At 44.5% G+C, this 25,896-nt stretch overlaps 1 protein-coding gene across 1 annotated transcript in view; it reads right to left on the reverse strand.

Annotated features, from left to right (window-relative positions):
- RNF112 (ring finger protein 112) overlaps positions 1-25,896 on the reverse strand; it is a 224,447-nt gene that overhangs the window by 125,213 nt on the left and 73,338 nt on the right. Inside the window, exons 2-3 of the mRNA XM_078652573.1 lie at positions 22,899-22,976; positions 4,495-4,777 (exon numbers count right to left, since the gene is read on the reverse strand). Of these exons, the coding sequence (XP_078508699.1) occupies positions 4,495-4,777; positions 22,899-22,924 (309 nt within the window). The 5' untranslated portion in view covers positions 22,925-22,976. The remainder of the gene's footprint in view (positions 1-4,494; positions 4,778-22,898; positions 22,977-25,896) is intronic.

Below are 25,896 nucleotides of genomic sequence, written 5' to 3' on the forward strand. Positions count from 1 at the left end.
TTTACTTTTAAGAGATAACGAAATGCTGTCTGGCTGCAAGTATCCTTACAACAGACAACAACTTGATATGTAGTAGGACTGCGTGAACTTTGTTACCCTGGAATAATTCGGGGACTCTCATGAATTTCGCATTACTCTTGTTACGTGAAAGTCCTGTAATTATGACACGTTGTGGAATAAAGATACTGTTCACAGCAAAATTATAGTACGGGAGAGTGTGAACAAAACAAGCAACATGAACGTGAGCGGCTGTAGTTCGCAACAGTAGTGTTATTTGAGCTACTTTTTTTTTAGATGTGAGGATGCATTTATCAGTAAAACATAGCACTAAGGGGCAAATGTATTATCACCATCATTTGCAATTCTCAAATAGCGATTTTTTAGAAATCGCTATTTGAGAATTGCAATTTGGGATGTATGTAGAAAATCGCTATTTTTTAGCGATTTCTTCAAATTCCTTAATTGCGCAATTTCTCATTTATTTCTATGGGCCATTTGCAGTTTTTTTTGTCGTAAACGCTGCTTTTTTACGAATCGCAGCGTTTGCGACAAAAAAAAAAAATCGGATGATACATCTGCCCCCAAATGTCAGATGTGTGCTTTTTTACAGTTTGCGTATATTATGCACAATTCCCCTGCAATTATGCATAATTACTCAAAGGCATACTACGCGAATTTCAAACACCCTAATAAATAGTACATTCTTTTTTTTTTACAACCCTTGTTATGTTATGTCCTTAAACTTTGCATCTCCCTTTGATAAAGAGGCGCGCTACAGTTGCATCTATTTCTAGGTTAAGCACATCTGGGTGAAAAGGGGCTGCAGAGCTGGGTCGGACCCCACACCGAGGTCTGCTCTTGACTGAAGAAGGCCAGCTTAGTTAGATTTGCCCCAGGCAGAAACATTCTTGTGGTTTTATGCGCATGCGCTCAGAAGCTTTAGGGATAAGTAGTTCTTCTGCTGTGACAGGTAAACAATACAGGCTGGTTTTCCTTTAGGTATCCTGTTACTCTGCTCTTAAAATACTGACTCATTACTAATTTACGAAGCCACTTGCTACCCAAAGGATTGCTTGCACATACAAAACCAACTTCGAGTAGCTGCTGAATAGAGCACACCTCGATCTCTGATGAAATGTACTGCAGCCCAAGGTTGGATTGGGATAAAAAATGGGCCCGGGCATGCTAAAAAAACAGTGGCCCACATTTGCATATTGCCTTTCCACAAAACACTGCTTCGTCAAGGTTAAAAAAAATACACAAATTAGTTTACACTGGTGAAACACACCTGAAAACAAGTGAGGCCACTTTTGCTCAGGTTCCCTGCCCCCGCTCAATATACATATATTAATGGACCGGCCCAGCGAGTGAAAGGGAGTGTCGCCTGTGCCCGTTGATAAAAGGGAGGTAATGGGCCCATCTACCTCCAGAATGGCCACTCAGGCACCCACCGGGTCGCTGGCAGCATCGAACAACGCAGAAACCACCCAAATCAGCCCCCCAGGCTGCTAAAAAAAAACAATCCCCAAAGCGGGAATTCGGATACCGGCCCCTCGGGCATTGCCAGAGTGCCCGTGTTACCAATCCGACGCTGCTGCAGCCAGAGGTTCTGTAAAACAAATGTGACTTACAGTCCGGGCCACTGGAAGTCTGCGGCAGAGGAGGACAACATTATGCTGCATGGTTTATTGAATTATGCCACAAGAAAAGGCAAATTATGCTTCATAATGCGGCTCATTATGCGATAGTAATGCCTCCTGATTTTGTCATTTCAACACTTGTTAACACTATCAGGGCTAACGTTTCACTTCATTAGCACCAGTCTGACATTGAAATGCAGCAATAATGCCTGGTGGCCCGATGACATGGGTCGCCTGTCCACAACTAACACCCAGGTTAAAAACCTAGGCATCTGGTTTGATGTTAAACTATCTTTTGATGCTCAGATCACTGTCCTCATAGGGAAGTGCTTCAGGATACTCAGATCACTGAGGAAAGTCCTCTATCTCCGACCAGAGGTCGCCCAGAAAACGGTGATCCAAGCACTGGTGATATCCAGGCTGGACTATGGTAACATCCTATATGTGGGTTTATCCCAGGCCTGTCTGAACTGGGAACATCCTTTACAACGCAGTAATGACACCGCAGTGCAATTACAATGCGGGTTTCACAACGCAAGTCGTTACCACGACTTATGCTGGAGGGCGCTCTAGGCTAAGGAATAGAGGATTTACTATTCCAGCACCTTCCCTACTGTACGTAGGCTGGTGTTGGAATAGTAAATCTTACTATTCCTAAGTCCAACACCCTACAGCGCAAGTCGTGGTAACGACTTGCGTTGTAAAACCTGCGCTGTGATGGTCTGCGGTGTTTTATACCACGTTGTACCGTCATACATCCATCTGAGCAGACTACAACAGGTCCAGAACGCGGCGGATCGAGTACTGTTGAAGCTCCCTAGGTGGGCCTCTATGAGACCCGCGCTGCAGAACCTATTCTGGGTTCTGATGACACAGTCTTTTTTAAAGCACTCTGTTATTGCTTTAAGGCTCTTTCATACGAAGGTCCTCTCTACGCTGCAGCCGATGATGAAACCCTATGTGCCCACTAGAAACCTAAGGTCAGTGGTAGCCACAGGCCGCCATCACTAAAATTCAAAAGGGCCAGAGCAGGAGGCAGTTCTTTTGTTCTCCTTGCTCTAAAGCTGGAATACCCTGCCCGTGGAAATTCACCAATCCTCTTTCAAACTCCTATCCAGAAAGAAGTTGAAGACCTGTTTTTTTTACTTCGAGTGAGCTCCTCCATCAGACTGGGTAACCCCTCGTCTACTATGTCATCACCCAGGCACTGGGCCACTCTGCAGGAGTTGCCACGCGCTCTACAAATCACATTATTATTATTTCTTATAAGCAACAGAAAGATGACCAGTACGACTTTGAAAGCGCCTTCCACTGCACAGCAACACGTGTTGCTGCATTCTTAGTAACTTTTGACTTGTCTGAGCTAGAAATATATTTTTTTCAAATATGCAGATTATGGAGCAGGTGTAGGGTTATGGGGCAAATTCATAGTTATGCAGAAAGTGCCACGGCTGAAGAATGGCAGAATTCCAATGGCCCTACTCATAGTGTCTACTTGCGGACATGCCCCTTCCAAACATTTGCCTTTTATTCAACTGTACATCGATGAGACTGGTCTTGTACAGCCAAAGCTCCCATCAGGTAGACTTTGGAGCCTTGCCGCCATTTTAATCTGAATAGTTCATTACAAGGTAAGGCGTTGAACTGGTTAAGGGGCTATTACTACTACTCACTAAATATTGTTCTGTAAAAATCATCATAGTTGTAACACACAATAATCCTATGGAGCATATGAGAGATCTATAATCTATGTAACTGAAAATATATTACTCACCTCAAATACCGCTTTTCTAGTGGGATGTTACAGTCACATGCTGTGTGGGCAACAGGACCGCATTCCCCGATTCTGATGCTTTTAAATAGTAATGCAAACAATGTCAACCAGTATTATGATTCCTAACCAGACAGCACCTAACTCTTATGCACCAAAGTTTCTTGAAGTCGGCGGGATCACTTTACCTTCAAATGTGAGGTGGAGGTCAGGTTATATGGTAGGATCCAATTTTGAGACAGGCAGCATACAGCGTATGGCTACAGATTTCACAACGGATGAGGTAGAGTTATGGGACTATTGTATTGTTGAGAATGACAGACTCCTGTAGGGGGCTATGTTCTTTGCGGCTACAACAGGATTTTGCTAGTAGCTCACATTTGAGTCCGTAGTCTTCAATGTCAACATTCACCTTGTTGGTAGCTGCCGCCATGTCGACATCTGATTCCACATCTTCCTTTCTAACATGGTCTCCACCCAGCGCTTGATTTCTTTGGCAAGAGCGTTCTGCAAGCATTTCAATCCCCCTGCCTCAAGACCACAAGCCAACCATCCACACAAACAGTGTGCTCTTCAGAAATCACAATCTTCAATGAGCATGAGGGACCAAGCTTAAAAGATGGTCTTAGTGCCACCATCAGGTCACATGACCAAAACAGAGATTATAAAAACACACAGGACTTCTTCCTGTCAAAAACATCTGAAAGGTGGTCCTCCAATCCTCAATACAGAAGCCAAATAGAAAGAGTAGCTTGTTTGTCAGTCAAAAAAATAGCAGACAAAGAACCTTATAAGAAAAATATAAATCAGGGGGATTCTGGGACTCAGGTCTATTTTCCCACAATGTATTATGATACTACATCTAGTGAGGTCCACTGTTTTTTTTTCAGGACTTTTCCTAGACATGCCAGAAGTATTGCTCACATACCTATGTAAACTCACAAACATCCTTAAAAAGGGAGGGAATTAAAACAAGTGACTCTGTGATGCCCTAATCACAAAATCTACCAACAGTATATTCTCATTCATTTTGAGTCATTGAACTTTATAGGACTACAAGCTAATGTTTATGACCTAACTCACCACAGCTACTCCTGCAGCTCCAAGCACAATCTTATCCACAAGGTTCTTTATCCGGAAGTCAGGGATCACCCGATCTTTTCGACAGGGGTGCCGGCATTCAGGACAACGGTATCCCTGTACTGAGATGCCGCTCCAGTGGGCCTCAATACAGCCACGGCAGAAGTTGTGGCCACAGTCAATGGAGACAGGATCTTCAAAGACATCTAGGCAAATGGAGCACTTGAGATCCTCAGCCAGGGCCTCCATTTGAGCACTTATGGTGTGCATCTGCACTGGGGTCGGTCTGAAAACAATACATAGAGTTTATCTGACAGAGTCAAGCAAGTGAATCCAGTACAGAAAGAAAAGGTATGAGCCAGGAAGTGTGGTACAAAGAAATGACAGTACACAATAAGTGGTGAAATGAAATATGAGGGTAGGCCCATGCTTTGTAAACTGGAAAGAGAAGCAAAAGAGTAGAAAATAGACATGGAAGAAAAGAGATAATAAAATATGATGAATCCCCATTCACCATTTAAAAAGAAGGAATGAAAAAAAGAGATTGTGTGGTAAAAAGAGAAGTGAAAGCAGGTGCATTAAGAGGAGAGCGGTGGAAACATAATTAATTAAATAAAGTCAGATTGTTAAGAAGAGAGATGCTAAGAAAAGTAGTCAGGAAGACAGATACGCTGAGATGGGAGGCTGTCTAAAAAGACACTTTTGAGCCTCTATCCCTCTTTGGGACTAATGTTGAAGAGCAATTTTTATTGTAGGTGTAGTTGAATACCACCAAGTTTCAAGAGTTGGAAACAACAGGAAAAAACTGCTTTAATCATGATTATGGGGCGCACTCAGTAGATCCATCCCTTATGGTGTAAACAATAATAACATCAGTAGTCCCAGGAAGGGGACTGACCAGCTGAAAAAGGGCATCTACAATCTCTATTGCCCATGAGCAACTGGCCCAACTAGATTTGAAATAGGCTACCCAATACACCACATTAACACTGAAATATTTAATTTAGAAAGATTTTGGAACTCAAGAAATCTAAACATAAAGCCAATTTCAAATTTCTTTCAGGCTCCAAATAACACCCTCAGTATGTATTAGAAGACCCAAACCCTGCACACAAGAAAACAACTGCTCAGATAATGGTTCAAACTTTTAAGATAAAAAGGAGAAAATGCAAGACTTTATCTCTATGATTAAGACTCCTAAATGTCAATCCAATTCTTAAAACTAAGAAAAGGTAGCCCCACACGGGCATGCATGCCATTTAGGCGTGGGCAGCGGTATTTTGTAATGTTGAAGGGGCCACGGATCTAACAGCAGTGGTCTACAGGTTTATGCAGACTTTGCAATCAATTATCAAAGATTCAGGTGTTTGGGTTCACTTTGCATAGGTGGACAGTGTCTAACTTATTTGTTTTACAGAATGGAATAGAGTCTGAATAAGAGGTTTAATATAGCAATGAATGCAAAATTTCTCCAATTGGCATTAACTAGGCTGCACACTGTAGAAGCCAACTGAATTAAATATCATATTCTACAAAAACGAATAAAAGATCTTGCAGCTAATCTAAAAATACTGACCCGCATATGTGCTATTGTTTGCATGCAAACAGTTTAAATTTAACTAAGCTTGATTTGATTGACTTGGGTTTAAGCTGCACACTGTTCTGGTAGCAACTCTTGTGAGAGTTAAACAAAGTAATGGGATTTTCTGGTATTTTTATTAGATGTGCAATTAAATGTATGAGAAATAAAACCATTTTAAAGGACTGAACTAGTCAGAAGACAGCAGGAAACTGTGATACCATGACGTAGGAAAGGCATGAGACAGCTGGGTTGGAAAGGCTGTTTGGTAAGAGCGGCTCATTACCTTAGACACGCCCAGAGGTATGTAACAATCTCCCTCTAGGGGTGAAAGTATTCTTCCATGATGGATTTTACTGAGAGTGGTGCACTATGGAATAGTTTGAAGGGAGGCAAACAGGAGATGAGAAGTGAGAAGATGTGAACTTTAGTACTTTTCGCCAATTGGTCAGAAAGTGTCCAAGAGTCACTTCCCCACTCACTGGCTAGTGAATTGAACAAAAGTAGACTATAGCCTCAGCTTCTCCAAACACTTTCTGGACCTGTGGCAGAATAGAAAGGGACTGGACCATCTGTCGCTATCCTGTATGAAGGCATGAAGAGCTGACCCTGCTCCCACTAGTAGGGAGGACTAAGACGTGGACTTCAAGGGTTAATTGTCTGACCTCCTGTGTGGCTACAGGGATGTCAAAAGTTGCAAGTGGCCTTTTCCTGGATTTGCCAGTTGACCACTTACAACTGGACTTGCAAAGGACCTTGCTAGTGGTCTCTGCCGAGTGTGTTCTGGCTGCCAAGTGCTGTCCCTGAGGACCTGGAAGTCCTAAAAGTGACTAAGAGGAACTGCTCCAGAACGTGTGAAAAGTTTGGACTTCCAGAGCTTCAGTGGGATCTTGTGGTAAAGCTATCCTTTTTTAGGAGGACTTTGCCAGATAGAGCTTCAGGCTTCCCTTCTGCGGGATTATAGCTCCAAAAAGAGAACAATTTTGAAGAAAAAACCCATAAAGTTGTGAAGGTGCAAAACATTTCCGTCTGACAAGCAACCATTGGTGGAAATCAAATTTTACCTGTCCCTGTGGTGGGCATTTGCCGCCAAAGCCAATGGCTTCTCTATAACCTCGACCAAAAGCTACATGACTTTTACAGGACTTTGTCGGATTCAGTGTCAACCTTGCCCTGTTGGAGGATTTTGACTTCCTTAAATAAAATAAGGTAGAGGATAAAAGCTTTGACTGAGATGCCTCACTTGGTGTATCCAGCCTCTGCTCCATTGAGGTCTGCCTGAAATAGCACCTAAGTTGTGGGCAACCAGGCACAGTGATTTCTGATTGGCCCTTTACTTTTTTGTGTGCACTTTTTCCCCTTTAACTTCATATCTCCAACCCCCCCTATTGTTTTGGAATACGTTTTGTGCTTTGACTTTTTGACTGTTTTCTTTTAACATATTTTCTCTGTGCTATAGCTACCAAAGTTTAAATTATTAAAACTGTGTGTCTGACCTAACAGGATTTGGAGGACTTAAACACCTGGGTAGATATGGCATCCTCAACAAATAACTGATTTTCTTACAGTTGCTGTTGACTTGGCCTTTTTTGGCTAAAGTTCCTTAAACTTGTTGCCTTCCTCCAAGACCTTTTTTTGACACTGTGTTGCTGACTTAGATGCTTTGGGCACTTTGCCACTGCTGATCAGTGTCAAAGTGCAAGTGCTCCCTGTATAAAGTGTTATGGCAAATGCTTGTCCATAATTGGTATGTTTGTCTAACAAGTAAAGTTCCTAGTAAAGTGCACTATGTGTGCCAGGGCTGGTAATGCAAATGATACTAGTGGGCCTGCAGCACTAATTGTGCCACCCACATAAGTAGCCCTAAAAAGATATCTCATGCCTGCCACTGCATGGCCTGCACGCAGTTTGTTAACTGCCTTGTTGTTCTGACAAATGCACCCACTTGCCAGCCCTTACCCTTCCCTTTTTATGCACATCAGGCACCCCTATAGTAGGCCCAAGGTCCCCCCTGGGCAGGGTGCAGTGTATGTGAAAGGTAGGACATGTACTGAGGTGTGTACCATGTCCTGACAGTGAAATACTGCCAAATTTGTTTATAGCCGTTTTGCAAGGCCATCTTGCACACAGGACAGAATGGGGAATGCTGTGTCCCATGTTTCCAGCATATCTTCCCATAGGCATAAGATGGAGAGATGGAGTTTAGTGTGCCTGAATTCAGAATTTAATAACATCTTTCTATGAAGATGGTTTTAAAGTATGTGTTTAGAAACCACACTTTTAGAAGTTGCTGGTTTCTTGTCCTGACCATCTTGTGTGCCTCTGCCTGGTTGTGTATTGACTCTCTGGGCTTGGATGTGACAGGGTCTGGGGAGTGTCCGGATTCCAGGGAGGAGTAGGTGAGACAGCACAGGCTGGCTTGCATCTGGTGTGGTGGGAGGAGTAGCCCCTTTCAAGCGAAGAGGGATGTGCTGCAGCCACAAAAGAATGGCTCCACTTCCTGTGGAGTGTCTGGGGCCCAGACCCTCACTATCAAAGTAAGAAGGTGTGCACTGGCAGGAAGACACCCAGAACTGGTTTGGACTTCAAAGGCATTTAGGTTTATAAATGTAAGAAGTGAAACCCCTGAACTCAAGACTGAAATCTCAACTGAAAAAGGATTGAAACTACTTTGTGATCAAGAGGAACCTCTGCCAAAGGAGAACAGTTGAAGAGACCGAAGAGAAGGCCTGCCCTTGCTGTGTGTTTTGGGGCTGGCCTGCAGTTTGCTGATTTTACTAAGGAGAAGATAAGGGACGTTGCTGTGTGCTGTTTCCCCACGCTTGAGAGGACGTAGCTGGGTGCTGTGTCCTGAAGTAAATTGTCTCAAAGGGCCCGAGGAGAGCTGGTCCCCTGTTGTGGAAACCCAGGAACATCAAAGTTTACAACTGTGTCTCAGCGACGCTTGGTGCATGTGCTTTTGCATGCCTGAGACTGCCGTGTAGTCCATGGTGCTGTTACGAGGTGCCCTGTGACCGCATGACCCCCACAGTGTGAAACATTGTCCACGCTGCTGCATTGCGGTTTGTGGCTTAAGCCGTCATCGTAACTGAGGCTGTGTGTGAGAATCGCCTCCGCAGGCCTGAGCCGCAAAGTGCCAAGGATTTCTTGAAGCTAAGGAAGCTGCAAGGTGAAAGGGATCTTGATCGTTGTTTGCAGAGAGGAAACTGCCCAAGAACATCAACGAAGGAGGAGGCAGGGCTGCGACCCGTCCGGCTACAGCGTTGCCTAGCAACAGAGCTGCAACGCCATCGGGCCGCCAAGCAGGATGTTGGACGAGCGGGGAGAGAGAGGCAGCGCAGCCCCGAGGTAAGGCTTGGACTCAGGTCGGGAGCCGTAAGCGTCTGTGGCCTGGGGAGGCGTGCAGGAGGAGTACTACTGTGCTCTGATCTCTCTCCCACTGCACCGCATTAGACGTGCTGAGTCCCCGAGAAGCCCCGTACCTGCCCAGCAGTACCGGGGCCATCCCTTTAAGCTTACGACCGTTCTCTGCTGTTGGGGTCTAGTGGTGCCCGAGTTGACTGCGCAGATTGGCTTATCGCATTATTCCTTGCATTACGAACTGCCTGATTCTCGCATTACGAAACGCATTATTCTTGCATTACGAACTGCCTGATTCTTGTATTACGAACCGCATTATTCTTGCATTATGAACTGCCTGATTCTTGCATTATGAACGCCTGATTCTTGCATTACGAGCCACATTATTCCTTGCATTACGAACTGCATTATTCATTTGTTAAGAACTGCATTAGTACTTGCATTAAGGACTGTCTTATTACTACATTACGAACTGCATAGCATTGCATCAGGACTGCATTAGATCATCGTGAATAGCTCATTAATACCGCAAGAATCTACAAGTGATTGTTAGCCTAATAATTGGCAAAGGGAAACATTACGAATACGCATATGCTGGATTTCTATCGTTTGGTCTCATCTTTTTTCTTTTGATAAAGATACCGCTATTTTTATAAAAACCAGTGTGGTGTCCATTTGTGGTGTTATCACTTTGTTATTGGGAGTGTTGTAGCAAATACTTTACACATTGCCTTGGAGATGAGCCTGGCTACTCGTGCCAAGCTACCAGGGGGGTGAGAAGGGGTTATGTGAGAGTGTATCCCTCCTTTCCCTGACTAGAAGCAAGGTTCCCTATTTGGACTAAGGTACCTACCTCTGCCAACTAGAGACCCCCAGTTCTAACAGTTGCCTATTTACCATGTTAATCTTCAACCCCATTCCAAGTTTCTTTGGGTTATATGCATACAACTTTTGAGTTCTTATCTTTTCATCCATCCCTTAGTGCTTCACCAAAGTGACAGGTGATATGGCAGAACATTTGTGTGTTGAAAAGCTTTATTTCGATAAACAATTGTATCTTAAAAGCATTACAAATAGTAGGAAACTGCAGATAAACAATACAAGTGTCTCGCAAGTTAAGAACAAATAAAAATGCCATTTTATGCATGAAATAAAGTAGTTAAAACTAGATTAAATTGAAATAGACAGTCTGTTTCTGCGAAGTATCCACGACCATTTTAAAAATGTAGAGATACCACACACTATAGGAGGAGATGTGTCTGTTAACAAAATACGTAGCGCTACCAAATGTTCGCGTGTCCCAAGGCGTTTGAATAGGGGTTTGAGCCAGCACCTCCTTGGACGGATATAGTCTGGGCACTCAAAAAGGATATGTGCCACCGTCTCAGGCCTTTTAGGGCAGAAAGCACAAAAGGGCGAAAGCTGCACTGGCGATTTCCATCGGGATATAAGGTCCCCAATCGGGAGAGTGCCTATTCTGAACTTGATGTAAAGAGCCCTATCAACTGGCATGGTGATCAAATCCAGGTAGGGTTCGTAGGCCACCACGCCCTTGATTCTAAGAAATGCTGCGGTCGAATTGCAGTGACGTGGGTTACCAATAAGTTGGGAGGAAACCCAGTCCCAATACAGTTTTTTCAGGATAACCTTGGGTGGGGCAGATTTTGTGGTCCAACAGTCTCCCAAGCCCAACTCCCCCAAAAGGTTTTTTTATCTCCCTCAGCCACTTGATCTTATGCCAGCCCCCCATTTCCATCACCCCAGACAGCCTGTCAGCATAAGATTTTAGCTCTGGCACCCTCCACAAACAAGCCCATAGGAGCAACGGCCGGAGACGAGCCTGGTCCTTAATTGTCTTACAGCCCACGTCTAAACAAACCGGGACTGTAGGAGTACTCGAGGGGAGAGCAAGTAAGTCTTTCAAAAATTTGCTCTCTGACTTGGATAGGGACTCCAGATTAAAAAAGCCCCATAACTCCGCCCCATAAAGTGCGGAGGTGACTCCTTTTGCTTTATAAATCTCTATTGCCGGTGCCACAGACTCTTTAGATGAGGCATGATACTCCTTTAGCAACGCACCCCCTACCCTTTTGTGGCTGAGGACCATCTTGTTGATATGTGACGTCCAGCTCATAGTGTCACACAGGCATATTCCCAGATAATCAAATTCGGAAACTTTCTCAAGCGGGGTAGAGTTCAATACTGGAGGGCGTCCTAGTTTCCGTGGTGGATGCATGATCAGATATTTTGTTTTGTCCACATTGATCACCAATCCCCTTGCCAAACAGAAGTCCTGGAATCGGGTCAAAAGCTTCTGGAGACCCTGTGGAGTCTTGGCGATGAGGAGGGTGTCGTCCGCAAACAATGTGGGGATCCGTACGCCCCCAGGGAGGGTGCATCCGCAGGTTCTTGAAGCAGATGCTCTACCACACCATTTACGTATAGGGAAAATAGGGTGGGAGCCAGCACACAGCCCTGGCGGACGCCCCTACACACCGGGATCCTTTCGGTCGTTTCCCCACTCTGGCCCCACCGCACCTGGGCAAAGTTGTCAGTGTGGAGTTTTATCAGGAGCGACAGAATGTAGGGAGGGATCCCAAGGCACTGGAGAACCCTCCAAAGTTCCTCCCTTGGAACCAGGTCGAAGGCAGTCTTTAGGTCGATGAAGGCCAAATAGAGACTGCCCTTACCCAGTTCCACCACCTTCCAGTGCAGAAGCATAAGTCTAAAGACTTGTTCTATAGTGCCCGTTCCTGAGCGGAATCCTGCCTGGAAGTCCGATAGGATATAGTTTTCATCCACCCAGTGGAGGATCCTCCCTAAAATCACCTTCCCCGCCACTTTTTGTGTTGAGTCAATCAGACTTATTGTCCTGTAATTCCCTGGGTTCTCCCGGCATCCCTTTTTGAATATGGGGACCACCTCCGCCCCCTTTCAAGATTCTGGGACAGGTCCGCCTTCCATGATGGCATTCAGAAGGGTGGAGACCAGGGTGGCCCATTCGGACGGGTATGCTCTAAGTAAGTCCCCCGGAAGCCCATCTGGGCCGGCTGCTTTCAAGGGTACCACGAACTTTATTACATTTACTACCTCCCGAACAGTGAAAGGGTCAGTATTTCCATTCCAACCTAAGGAGGAGGGTACAAAAGGTTCATTAAGGGGCCCTTCTACCGGGGAGTATAAAGCCCCAAAATGATTGGACCAGGTCTGGGACGGGATGGTACAAGTCCTCAGTGTGTCGTCGGGACGACTCCTAGAACCCACCAGGTTCCAGAAGCCCCTGGCATCTTTTCCTTTGCTGGCGGCTAATAGGTCCTCCCAAAACTTATCCTCCCATTCTTTTTTTGCTATTAGTAGACTCTGGGAGTAGAGCTTCCGGGCCTCCCTAATCCTAGTTTGGGATTTTGACTTGACTGCACCCACCAACATTTTCTTCCTTACCCTGCAGTTGTGGGTATACCATCCCTGTCTTCTCAAAGGCCTTGTTTTAGCCCCCATATGTCTCGTTGGTAGAATAAACAAATTACTTATGGCCTTGGTCAGGTCGCAGAATTTCCCTGACACCCCCACCGGGCCTCCCTCTGAGTTAACCAAATCACATTGGGCTGCAGCCAGGAGTAGCGTTATTGCCTCGACCTTCTCGAAAGAGAGCTTAAGCTTTGGCCACTTCAACCGCCTGCCACAATGTGAAACAGTTGAGTCCCCAGAGATGGCAGTGACAATAGGCAAGGGACCCCCTCTACTAACTGACCACCAGGGAGTCAGGGTCAGCGAGAGCAAGTTGTGATCGCGCTCTACGGACGGAATAATTACCATGTCCCTCGCCAAGGGCCATAGGCACATGTCGAGCAAGATGTAATCAATTCTCGACGTGTGATTAGGCCTGTTGTATGTGTGGACACCCGCCCTGTCTGATCGTGACCTCCCATTGAGTGCCCTCAGATCAAACACCACACTAAGGGTGTTAATTTGTAGCACCACTTCAGTCCACCTCTTAATCGGGGTTAGTTCTAAGGCTGGGATCCCTCTTCTCTGGTCCGCCTCCTCCAAATCCAAAGTGTCGTCCGAGCCCAATGGCTCGAACGTGCAATTTAGATCGCCTGCAACTAAGGTACATAACTTATAGGGAGTTGTCCTTAACAAGCCCTCCAAGTGGGCAATTGTGGGCGACTGTCTACCTCCCTTTGTGCCCCGTGCATAGATGTTAAAAATATTCAGAATGGGACGACCCCGGACATCTTTCAGTATGATATGGAGGAGGTCAGGGCTGTTGGTCTGGTGGACCTCTACCCTACAGTTTAATGAAGCAGCCACCCAGACGAGAAGACCGCCAGAGGGGCGTCCCCTCCCTGCTTCTGGGTAGACAGCTGGAATGGAGTAAGAGGAGTATCCGGCCTTATGGATGGGCTCCCTACTCCACGTCTCCTGGAAGATGCAAATCGAGTGCTCCTCCACGAGAGCATTCCAGTCAGGCAGGGCAAGCTTTCTAGCTAATCCAGCCACGTTCCAGCTGAAAACCCTAAAGGCTGGGTCCGTTACAACTGGGATGCGACTGGATTCTACTTCGCAGTCGGCAACGCCCCCAAGCGGGACAAATGGGCCATCGCCCACACTGTTGGTAACCTGCCCACCCTCAGAGTCGCTCCAGACAATATTTACTGCGGGTGTAGCGGGTGGGGGGGCAAGCTAGTCAGCCTTTCAGTAGAATTAGAAGCCCTTCTCACTTTAGAGACCCCAGGGACCAGCCCACGGGGATCTTCAACTCAATACCCTGTTGTACCCCAGATCGATCCTGGCCATACTGCCTGGGGGTAGAACTGGGGTCCCACCGAGTGCCATGGATGGTCGCTAGAGCTATAGTTTGTTTCCCCAATTACTGGACTGACGTGATTCATAGGGGGGCAGGGGTAGAAATTGGACAGGTCCACCACGCTAATGCCAAGGCCACCCACATGCTGATTCAGGTTAGAAATTGTTTGTGCTACTCTATTATCTTGGAAATTAACTACCACGCAGTCCCCTTCCAGTCGTTTCCTACTCTGTCCTATCCAGCCTACCCTGCGGACTCCCAGGATTACTCCCTCCATACCCCTAGGTAGTGGTTTGTTAGATCTCAACCAATGCAGAGTTTTATTTTTTAGGGTCTGGTGGGTCTCAAACTGGGCATCTTTCAGGGGAGGGACATTTACAAGAACAGCGACGTATGGGTGGCCCTCCGGGGGGAGATTTACAGGGGGTGTCTTGTGGGTATTTTTCGGAGTAATGACTGCTAGTGGACCAGCTCCTGAATGACTCGTACTATGTTTTACTAAGGAAGCTGGCCCTGCTCTCTTGCCCTGGTCAATTCCCTGAATCGGTTGTCTAGGCTTAGCCAACGCCCCACCCGCTGGCAGCTTAACACTGTCTTGTTTTTTGTTCAAAGCTTTAGGGGTCTTGGGGGATCTTGCATGGACCTGGGCAGTATGTATAATGGGCCCCGGTTGGGTCGAAGTAAGGACCTCAGGAGTGGCAGTCAGGTCCTTAGGTGCTACAACAGTAAGTACAGACGTTACCAATGGTGGGGCCTGCACTGTATATACAGGTGCCCGATTTCCCCTAGTCCCCCCCATGTTGTCATCGGTGATTCTAGACTGAAGTTTGATGAGCGTTTTAAGCGAGTAAAAGTTGTCAAGGGTGGACTGCTCAAATTTATCCAGTCTAGAACCCAGACCCTTGACCTGGTCGGTGAGCGGGACTAATAATGATTTAATCAGGTCCTCGATTTGTTTGAGGGAGACAGAAGCCTGAGAAGCTGATAAAATATCTAGGGGATTGGAGATTACCTTGTCGGCTTCTAGTGCTGTGCCTAGAGGGAGGTTAACCCACATCCCATCAGGGTCCATTACAAGCGTGCCTTTGCCTGATTTCATACCCATACCCCTTACCAGTTGGTTCCTGGGACGCTTGTACAATGAGGTATGGCTGCCTTTCCGCATGGTAACAGCCCATTTCCTTTTTTTCTGGTTGTGGGAGTCATGGGCCTTGCAAGACAGAGGGGGAGGCAAAGGAGAATCTTGGTGTGTTGGGTGCAAAACCTTGCCGATAACAGGGCAAGGAAGATCTGAAGAGCGGGGGTCCTGGACCATAGGGCTGATGTCGGGAGATGGTGATTGAGCTACCAGGCTCTCCAGCCTGTCAATGCTTACATGTATAGCGGACATCCGTGGTTGCTCACACGTGACAGGGAGCAGAGGGGAAGGGTTTGGCACAGTGGTAGGGGACAGAGCGTGTGGCATTAGACCAAGTGAGGAGCGTCTAGCCGGTAAATAATCCTGAGATAGGCGGCGTTCCGTCATTGCTATCTCTTTTTCTATGACAGCGGCTACTCTGGTTATAAATTTGTCCATTGTTCCTATCACTGCACTCCCAACAACTCCCTCCCCCCCCTCCCCTGATGCTTTTCCCCAACGAGTAGACATGATAGTGTCAGCTCCCTTTACCGGTAGTCCAATACCTCTCAGAGCCGTGGGTGAAAGATGGGTGGCCCAGCCCAGCCTCTGCCAGCCCCTGACTGCCACAGACTGCCCGCCCTTTGCCCGGGCTTCGCTCGGCGTCCCGCTTGCGTCCCGCTAAGCGTCAGGCAAGCTGTAAAATAGAGGGTGTTGCAGGCAGAACATTTAAGAACTATGGGGATAAGAATGATTATTTACATGATTTTCATATGCCAAATCAAACTAGTTCTGCTTTTGTAGGTATTCTAAGCCATCGAAGTTCTTCAGAACATAGGATTCTTGATCAATGTTCCAAAACCGGACTAATACCCAAAGAAGGTAGACGTCCCTTCAGAGAGCCCTACAGAGACTAAAAATAGCTCATCTACATAAGGTTTTTCCTTGTAAGGAAGTGTTACCCATATTGGATGAAGGCAGATGGTAACTTCAGTGGTGGCTTTAAACCAGAGAAGCGTGGAATGGGCGAGCTATCTTTGGACCCCACCAGATCGGGCTATCCAATCCAATGCCACTAGTATAGGTTGAGGAGTTAGATGCTGGTTGAAGTCTAGGGATATGGTTCAACTATGCACTTACGCTCCTAATAAAACAGGATATGTTAACAGGTCATTCATAAAGAAATCTTGGTCAAAATACAAGTCAAAATCTTGTAAGGTTCTCAAAATGGAAAACATTTCAGCTATGCACTACATCAACAATCGAGGAGGAATAAATTCAAAATTGTTAGCAAAGCTGGCAAAGGACTTTCGCCACTACTGTCTGGACCAAAATATTTCTCGAATGGTGGAGTACTTTCCAGTAGCAGACTGGAAATCCAGGCTTCTGTCAGATTCCAGTGACTGGATGCTAGGTCCAAAAACTTCCCAGATTGATGCAGATCTGGGGATCTTACACGAAAGACCTCTTTTCATGAAGGTTGAATAGCTAACTGAAACAATTCCTAAGCTGGCATCTGCACATGAAGGCAAAAACCATAGATGGATTTCTTTTGGACTAGCGAGGTCATCTTCATTATGCTGTTCCTCCATTTGTCGTAATACATTGGGTTACAACACAAGTTAGGCATTAACAGGCAGAACTGGTGATAAGGACTCTTTCTAGAGGTCACAGGTGTAGTTCCCTGTCCTCTAAGCCTGATCTTCAACCTTTCCAATACTTCTTACTAAGAGTTCTCTCATTCTGAGGTATTCACATCCATTGACATTTTCAGGACAGCTACACTCAAAGAGTGGTAAATTTCTCTGAAAAAGGCAACTGCCTGGTTTATTACTACAGGTTTCCTTTTTCATCAAACAAGGCTAGGCTCCTGGTATGTCAATAATAAACAATTCCTAGGCAACTAATAAGTATGCCAGTAGGCTGGTCAAGCAACACAATAGGTAAAAATGAACAAAAGTGTACTGAAATAGATGATAACCAATTAATTTAACATAAATATTGAATCTATTATATAAAATATACATACAAATTATATAAACTTCACAGTAAGTAATCATAGATTTAAATAAAATATATGTCAAACAATGAAACACATAAAACAGTAACCACTGTTATATTATAGATCAAAACATTTTTTAACTATTGTGTTATAGCAATTTTATCATTGACATTGGATCTTAACACTATGTATGTATTGGATTTTTTTTTACTGTTTTATGTGTTTCATTGTTTGAAATATATTTTATTTAAATCTATGATTACTTACTGTGAAGTTTATATAATTTGTATGTATATTTTATATAATAAATTCAATATTTATGTTAAATTGGTTATCATCTATTTCAGTACACTTTTGTTCATTTTGACCGATTGTGTTGCTTGACCAGCCTACTGGCATACTTATTAGTTGCCTAGGTATTGTTTATTATTGAAATACTATTGCCCTGTCCTAGGAACGTTATCTACTTTCAGGGGATCCCTTCTATACATATTGTAGGTTCCTGGTATGCAATTGAGATAAGTGAGTTGATTCCTGGGACCAGCAGCTGGAGGCAGATGTGACTGAATTAGTCAATTTTGTGTCGGATCAGGGATCACTCTACAGAATGATAATTCCACTCAGATCGGCCATTTCTTCAGGCCATAATTTGGTTCCCAAGCTTTTAATTTTTGGACATCCTCTGGATAAAAAAATGTCCTTAAAGGGATACATTTTAAACCAGAAACGAGATACATGTTCCTTTGAGATATTAATATGGTCCTCAGATTTTTGAAGACATGGCTAGCTATTGCGAACTTGTCTCTAACAGTTATAAGCCTAACTGCCTATATCTAATGTTAGTGCCTTGTACCTCAAAAGCAAAATTTTCCAGTGGAAGGTGTGACTTTTGTGATTGCTAAGAGAACTAAAACATCTGCAAGGTCAATGTTATACCTGAACATTCCAGATAAATCGCACATTTGTGTGGCTCAATCTCTAAAAGAATAAGAGAATAGAATAAGACTTCGAGCAGTGAGAACATCGTTTATTTCCTTGTTTAAACCATTTGCTCCTTCCTGGACATGTGGGTTAGTCAGGTGAGTACAATAGGTTATGTCAGAATCTGCCACTGATAGGAAGAGATGTGGTGAGCATTCTCTGAGAAAAGCGAGAGTGATGACACTGTATCTGGTAGGTGTACCTCTTGATCAGATTAGGACTGCAGCAGACCAGTCAAATGATTCCACATTCTAGAAATTAGATTTCTGGCCTATTCCTTGTATTGCAGCAAATGTGGTTCCACTAGCATAATTATCACCCTCAGAGCTGAAATAGAATACGTTTCCTAGCTTTTGCACCTGAATGTTTTATTTCAATTGAAAGAGTAATGTTGTTCTAGGGTGCTGCCTTGAGAGGGTCTCACGCCGGCCGGGCTTTGCTCCGCTGAGGCGTTTGAGGCTCACCTTCACTTGTCGGGTGTAGCGGCCGGGCTTCGCTCCGCCGAGCGACCTACGCCCACTGCTTTCCTGTCTGGCCGGGCTTTGCTCCGCTGGGCAGGACTACGGTTCCCAGCAGCCCCAACCCAGGACGCCGCCACTGTTGTCATCATCCTGCGCCAGGAGGCGCTTAAAGATCAGCGTGCTATCTCGTCCCGCGAGGACGCGCGCGGGACGCGCCGGGCCAAGCCCGGGCAAAGGCGGGCCATCTGTGGCCGTCCTAGGCAGACCGAGGCAGGGCAGGACCCCCCTCTAACGAGCGACCTGGTAGTACACCAGAATACATTAAGGTACTGTGAACACCTCTCGGCTGTATAATTCATTAAGGGACCATCTTGAGAGTGCTTAACCAGCCCCTTCCTTCTTAAAATATTGTCATATCAGCATGGGGAAAAGAAAGGCTATGGAGGGGGTGGGAGCCCCTGCTACTACTATTAATAAAAGGAAGAAGTCTAAAAAATCTTCACATGCCGCTACCAACTGTGTATTGTCAAGTATTGAAACTATTGTTGAAGATTGTGAGAATATCTTATTGACTGCTACTGCTTCAAGTAATGTGGATACTACTGACCCTTAGGTGGAAAGTCTACTGCATAGAAAGAGCAAAGTCATCCCAGCTATCTTCACTAAAAACTTAAAATCTAAGTGTTTACTGGATAATACACACTCTAACTCCCCCATAGAGGTAAATGTTATAGAGGCACATAAAGGGGTAAATGTTAATGCTATCACCGAAATGCCAAATGAGAACACAGATAGGTCCCCGTGCCACATAGAAAAGGAAGTGGGCATTACTTGTACCAATCGATTTGTGGTGTTGGAAGGGGAGTCAAGGGAAATAGGTGAGGTTTTAACGCAAAGGTTGGGGGAGGATATGAAGGATAGGAATAGTCCAGATGGAAGTTCTAGATGCTTGAACTTTAATCATGGGCTAATGGGAAAAGTAAAAAGCCTGGAAAGGGACATAGCCCAAATTAAAGAAATGACGACGGACCTTATAAAATGGAAGGCTCCACATAAAGTAATCTCACCACATTCAGTGCCAGTACCTAACCCTGTTAAAGCTCCCATTCCACGATTGACCCCAATAAATCAGACTGCAGAGGTGGCATAATCTAAACGTATACCACAAACTGCCCCATCGACAGTTGGCAAAACCACAGGAGATTTACGCACTATGCATCCAGTCCAATCACCCCTTGCTAAAACCACAGCTAGGCACAACACCTTAAGCTCAAATCCCATAGTAGGAAAACCGAGGGACCTAACATTACAATGCAGGGACGTGAAGGGGCATGACATTCATTATGGAGATAGGGATAGACTATCCACTGGGAGCAGAGCGGCAAAATTCCCCTGTGGCACTGTTTACATGACTGGGGTTACTAAGCGGGAACCTACCAGTAATTATGAGAATAGTGATTCCTTACGTAACAAGGCCATTCATTGGCTTCGTCATGTTAGAGGGTGCAGGTCGGTCATTAGAGAGGACATGATCAATGTTAAAAGACTTTCCTTGCCAGCTCGGCAACAGATTGTATTGAGATCGTGTTTGGTAATCAAACAATTGCTGAGAACTTAGTAGCCTTGGAGCATAGGACTTACCCCCCCAGGAATTGTAATATTCAAATTAGACCGACACCACTATGGTTTAACTATAGGCCCGAGGATCAATCAGGCCTTAACCATATAGATTGACCACCAAAGGGTGATCGTTTGAATAGTGCAACTCAAAAATATGACACACAAAATCCTGAGCATCAGATCAACTGTTCTGCAAACTTTGTAGATGAGGAGGGCAGGCCGATTGATGTTGAGGCTACTCCACCTAGGGATGGAAGTCCTAACGATGTACCCACCGTTGATGGGTACCTAACTACAGCTGTAGGAGGAATAGCTTTGGATCTAATCATCAGCAATACTAATCCAAACACGAAAACAATTAAACTGCTTTCTTGGAATATAGAGGGCCTCCAGAAAAATATGTTAAATCCTGAATGGAGTGAATTCATAGATATGTTTGATATCTGCAAGTTTCAAGAAACATGGAGTATATCCCCCCCAATATAAATGTGGATATTCTACCCACTTTATTCCGGCCGTTAGTACAGGGAGAGGTCGTCCATCGGGGGGTTTACATGTTTGGATTAAAGTAGCGCTTAACCTGGTGGTTACTGTTCACTCTTTGCCATCGCAGGATATACTGTATATCTCTGTTAAGGGCAACCATTTGATAAGCTCTTTTGAGCTGTTTAATGTGTATGCCCGAGGGTCCCCGCGAGGCCAAACCTCATCCACTATTGCCTTACTTGAGGGAGCACTGGCAGATATTCCTCTACTGTCCAGTGTCATTATAGAGGGAGACTTTAATTGTACCTACGAACCCCTAAGTGCTGATGATATCGTGGACATGAATGAAGACGATTGTAAAAAGTCTATCACGCATTTGACCCTAGCCCCAATCAAAAAATGGACTCCAAGAGCGATCCAAATAAATGCCTTAACAATAGAATATAACTCACGTGCCCTTAACGGTAGGACAATCTCGGACCCTAATGGTGCGAACACCTACAATAAACTTAGTTGTCCATCCCGAATTGATTATATTCTGCTTGACATTGGCTCTTGGAATAGACTAATTGATATGGAAATCATACAGTCGCAGGATAGCGATCACAATCCGCTTTGTATGGAAATAAAATGGGGGGTGGAGAGGGAATCAGATGTTCCATTAATGATAACAAAAGAATTAGTTCCATCCAACTGCAATCGCAGGCTTAAATGGAACAGGGTGTTGTGTCAAGAAGACAGTCTACTTTGTATCAAAGATCTGGTGGAATTAGAAACCAGGGAACTTGTATCTAAAATCTGTGTCCACCACACGAATCAAAATTTCAGCCTTACAGACTCCTGTAATACCCTAATGAAGAAAATTGGCTCCTTTTTCACAATAAAAAATACAGAGGATTAAAAAGGAAGAATCCAGTAAAAGCCAGCACTCCATGGTACACGGTACAATGTAAGGAAAGGAGAAGGGCCATAGCAAATGCTATTAAAAAAAAAAAGGATACCACAGCTGTACGGTTGGTTGTTCTAAATATATTAAATAATTTCCCTTCTTGGTTGAAGTTCAATGCATTATTTAAAGTACGCTAGTGTTAGTTAACCAGATTAAATTTAGTCTTGTTTCTTCTTTATAGAGGTAGAATACAAATTGGAGCAATTACATTTCAGGCCTGGGGAGAGAGGGCAGTTGACATACAAAGAAATAGTTTAAGATGGCTGTGATCTGTGATGTTATGTAAAATGGACTGTCTAATTGGACATTGGGGGGCGTGGCTTTGGAGTTTTATAGTTGGGGATTTTAGTTTCTGATTTGGTATAGGAAAAAGAAATGACCAAGCATATTGCTCATCTTCGTATACTTAACATAAGTGAAGAACTTTCAGATGCAAACCTAGAAATTCTGTATTCAAAATCCTTTTGGATATATTCTTATTTTCAAAATCAGTATTCACCCTTCTGTAGAGGGAGGGCACATAATAGCTACAAACACTCATAATACAATTATAGCAAATATGTCATCCATGTACTGTCCACAGACCATAAACCTTTCATCATCACGCTCTTCCCATACAAACAACACAAATGCAGGCACTCACCAAAATTCCAGCACACCTATCCACAAACCTACTTTACTGTGACACGTTAAACACACAATATACACAACACATATGTTAAACACTTACCCACATACTTATGACAGACATGCCTGAATCTATTACCCCATCACACAAGCCAAATACACTCAACTTCATAAAACATTTGGCGAACAACAGCCTCACATCCAAAACACACGCCAAAAATTGAATGTCACCCCAGTAAAAAAAGAGAATACATTCACACATGAAATACTTTGACAAGCATCCATCCATATACCTAAAACTCATTCCATTCATTCACAATATAATTAATGATACAACCACCCTCATGCAGTCCAGCCCACAGTCTTTTCTTGGAAGCATCACATATCCGCTTGCAGAAGATTGAAATCAACTTACTCTTTCTTGTTGGAGTTGCCCATCATGGCAAAGGGCTGGGGCCTCTAGTATAAACCATTTACTGTCTCTTCAAGGTTCCTAAAACAAACAGGAACAGGGATTATTAAAATGGATGTGCTGCTATCCACTCCTATAGTAACTCAAGTGGCAAAGAAGCATTCACAGGACATGTATCCACACTCATCGTGCCCAAAAAGTATTTATTTCAGATGAGAATGACGGTACAAGAGCGAGTTGCTTGCAAACAAATAATCATTGTTGAATACCCAATTATCGAACGAACCGAAGAGTCCAATTTGATTGGCATAACATTATAGGATTTGGCACACAAGACCAAGCAGGACTTTTCAAGCAATTGTTAAAAGTCTGTCTGAGACAGTGGGTGGGCGTTGTGAATTGTCAAGTAAGGCGTGAAGCACTATGGATGGTTTCGTGGTCCGGGGTCATTGTGGCCCTAAGGTTGTCTTACTATAGTTTGACTTCAAGGTGTAGGAATACAAGGGATACGCTGATCTGGGTGGTGAGGTTGTCACATAAGCGCTCCATGATGCTAGGGCTGCTGCTTGGGATTGGAAGATTGAGATGCGGTGTAGGGTGTATCATGGAAAGATCTTTTCGAAGTAGTGTGTCAAACAGGATTTGAACTAGGATTAAGAGGTTGTCAGCATGGGAAAAATAGGTCTGGATTAAGGATCTTGGTAAGAAGAACATTTTGCCTGAAAGTGTGCAACAGAACTGGTCTGCAGGGAATGCACTTTTGAGCCTGGTATTTAGCGATATACGTTATGCATATGTTATTGCAACCGGCATGGCTTGAGCACCCTGGGCAGTAGGAGGCGGACTAAGAGCAGTTCAGATTTAATGCATACAGCTGGAGTAGGCATTGAGGTGTGACTTTGAGAAACATGGTCTCGGATGAAACTTAGGTTGCTGGTGCCATTTAAAGAATTGTCGGTAACAAGCAATTGATGTATTCAGTTTCAGCTGAAGGCAAGCATGCAAAACTATTCAAATATCGTTCACATTCATGATTTTTTATTACTAGAATAGCAATCACTTATAAATGTCTGCAACTGGTACTAGGATACCAATTCATTATATGCAGTAGGCAGAAAAGCATGGTCTGACAGTTCATTCTAGAGAACTGGCAAAGGAGCAGAGGGCGATAGGTGACTCAGATAGCCCGACAGGGGAGCAAATTCCAAAACAAAATAATGGGAATTTAAGTTTCACATATCACTAGACTGATTGTGCACTGCTGCAACTTCTTATTATTACTAAAAGCTAATCCAATCATGTCGAATTTATGGACTATAGAAGGGAAGGATGAAATGCTGAGCAAGCACATCTAGTATTTGGACCTGTGATCTTATACACAGATGTCAATAAAGAGTGTATGATACCCCTTAAATGTAATTTCTGTTATTTGCTTCTCATCGAATAATTCAGGAACCTAATGCTTTCCTAAGCAAAGGACATTTCTCTGAAATTCTGAAAACTGGCCTGATAAATCTTATATTACAAAAAAGCGTTGGTAATTCATCAGTTTTGCCATTGTATTGAATAAAGAGGTGTTTTCATCAATCATCGTCCAGGAGAAGAAAAGAGCTCCCTGACATATAACACGGGAGTGGAGTGGATGTTGAGCAGTGGCCAGAGCTGCTGACTTGAGAACTGGCGATTCTGGTTCGAGTCTCGGCGGCGCCGTGTAACACCCTGTGATTCTAGGCAAATCACTTAATCGCTCATGGAATTGTTGTATAAATATGCTGCAAGACTAAAAGGCATAACTTTATGGAAATATAGTTTCACCACAGCAGGTGTTAACAGTATTTCGGCGGCGGAAAACTGATAAGAGAAGCAGACAAGGAACAAGCATTGGTAAATGCAGGAAATATGCTACAGCCAATAGAATGGAGGAAAGGTAAGTGGCACGGGCAGGAGCCAATGAGAAGCCAAAAAAGAGGAGGCGGGATATAAGTCCCCTTTAAGTTTATATTGAAAACAATAGATTTCTCAAGCGCAAGCCTTGTGCAGGCGAAACCTAAAAAACAGACTTGGAACCAAACCAATTATAGCACTATACAGACCCCCAGGATATAGCGGCATGGATTAGTAAATTTAGCGGCACAAAAATGGAAATTTAGCGGCACAGATATGGAAATTTAGCGGCAATTTTGCGGCATTTTACCTACAACAAACACAGATATCTTAGTTTTTTTAGTTATTTAACAACATGAAGCTATGTATATTTGCTTTATTTACAATGTAGACACTTTGTTTCCCTCGAGCATGTGCTTCACAATTATGGGCTGCTGCGCATTCTTTTTATATTTCAGACCCTACCATTAACCCCATTGCCAGCGATCCTCCGTAACCTACAACTCGTCATTAACTGGTTCATCTGGAAAGGCAAGAATCTGCCTCTTCACCAACAACAACTTATCCGACCCAAATCGGAGGGAGGCAGGGAGCTTCCCCTGATCCCACGGTATTTCCAGACTAAACAGTTATGCTTTATTATGGAGAACCAAGAACGTGAACTTCCGGGGAAGGTGGGTGATCTAAAAAAAGGTAAACATTAAAATGGAGCCCGAAAGACATGAGGACATGAGGCCGTCTGCCGCACAGACAAAGCGGACCCATGGAAACAGGGTTGGCGGTAGAACAGGCCTTGGTTGTAGCCCTCGCAGAGTCGTAGCCTAGCATTGAATGGCGCGTCCATACTGTGCGCTGAGATGGGAGGGGTGGGCAGGGCCTTGAGGGGAAAGGGGGCCCTTCTGGAGCTGGTGAGGCCCATCTACCTGTCGGCCGATGCCCGCTCTCCTGCTGCGGTGGGTGAAGGCTCACAGCTACGGTAGGTTTCATGTCTGGCTGCCGCTAGCGTTTCCATGACCATTAAATGACATCACTCGGGTCAGAGGCTAAAGATAGCTCGCCATTCACGAAACGAGAGGCTACGTGTGTGTTTGGCCGTCACGTGTGGATCAATCCCTCC

This window comes from Lissotriton helveticus, chromosome 7 (genome assembly GCF_964261635.1).
Source record: "Lissotriton helveticus chromosome 7, aLisHel1.1, whole genome shotgun sequence".
Taxonomy (NCBI): Eukaryota; Metazoa; Chordata; class Amphibia; order Caudata; family Salamandridae; genus Lissotriton; species Lissotriton helveticus.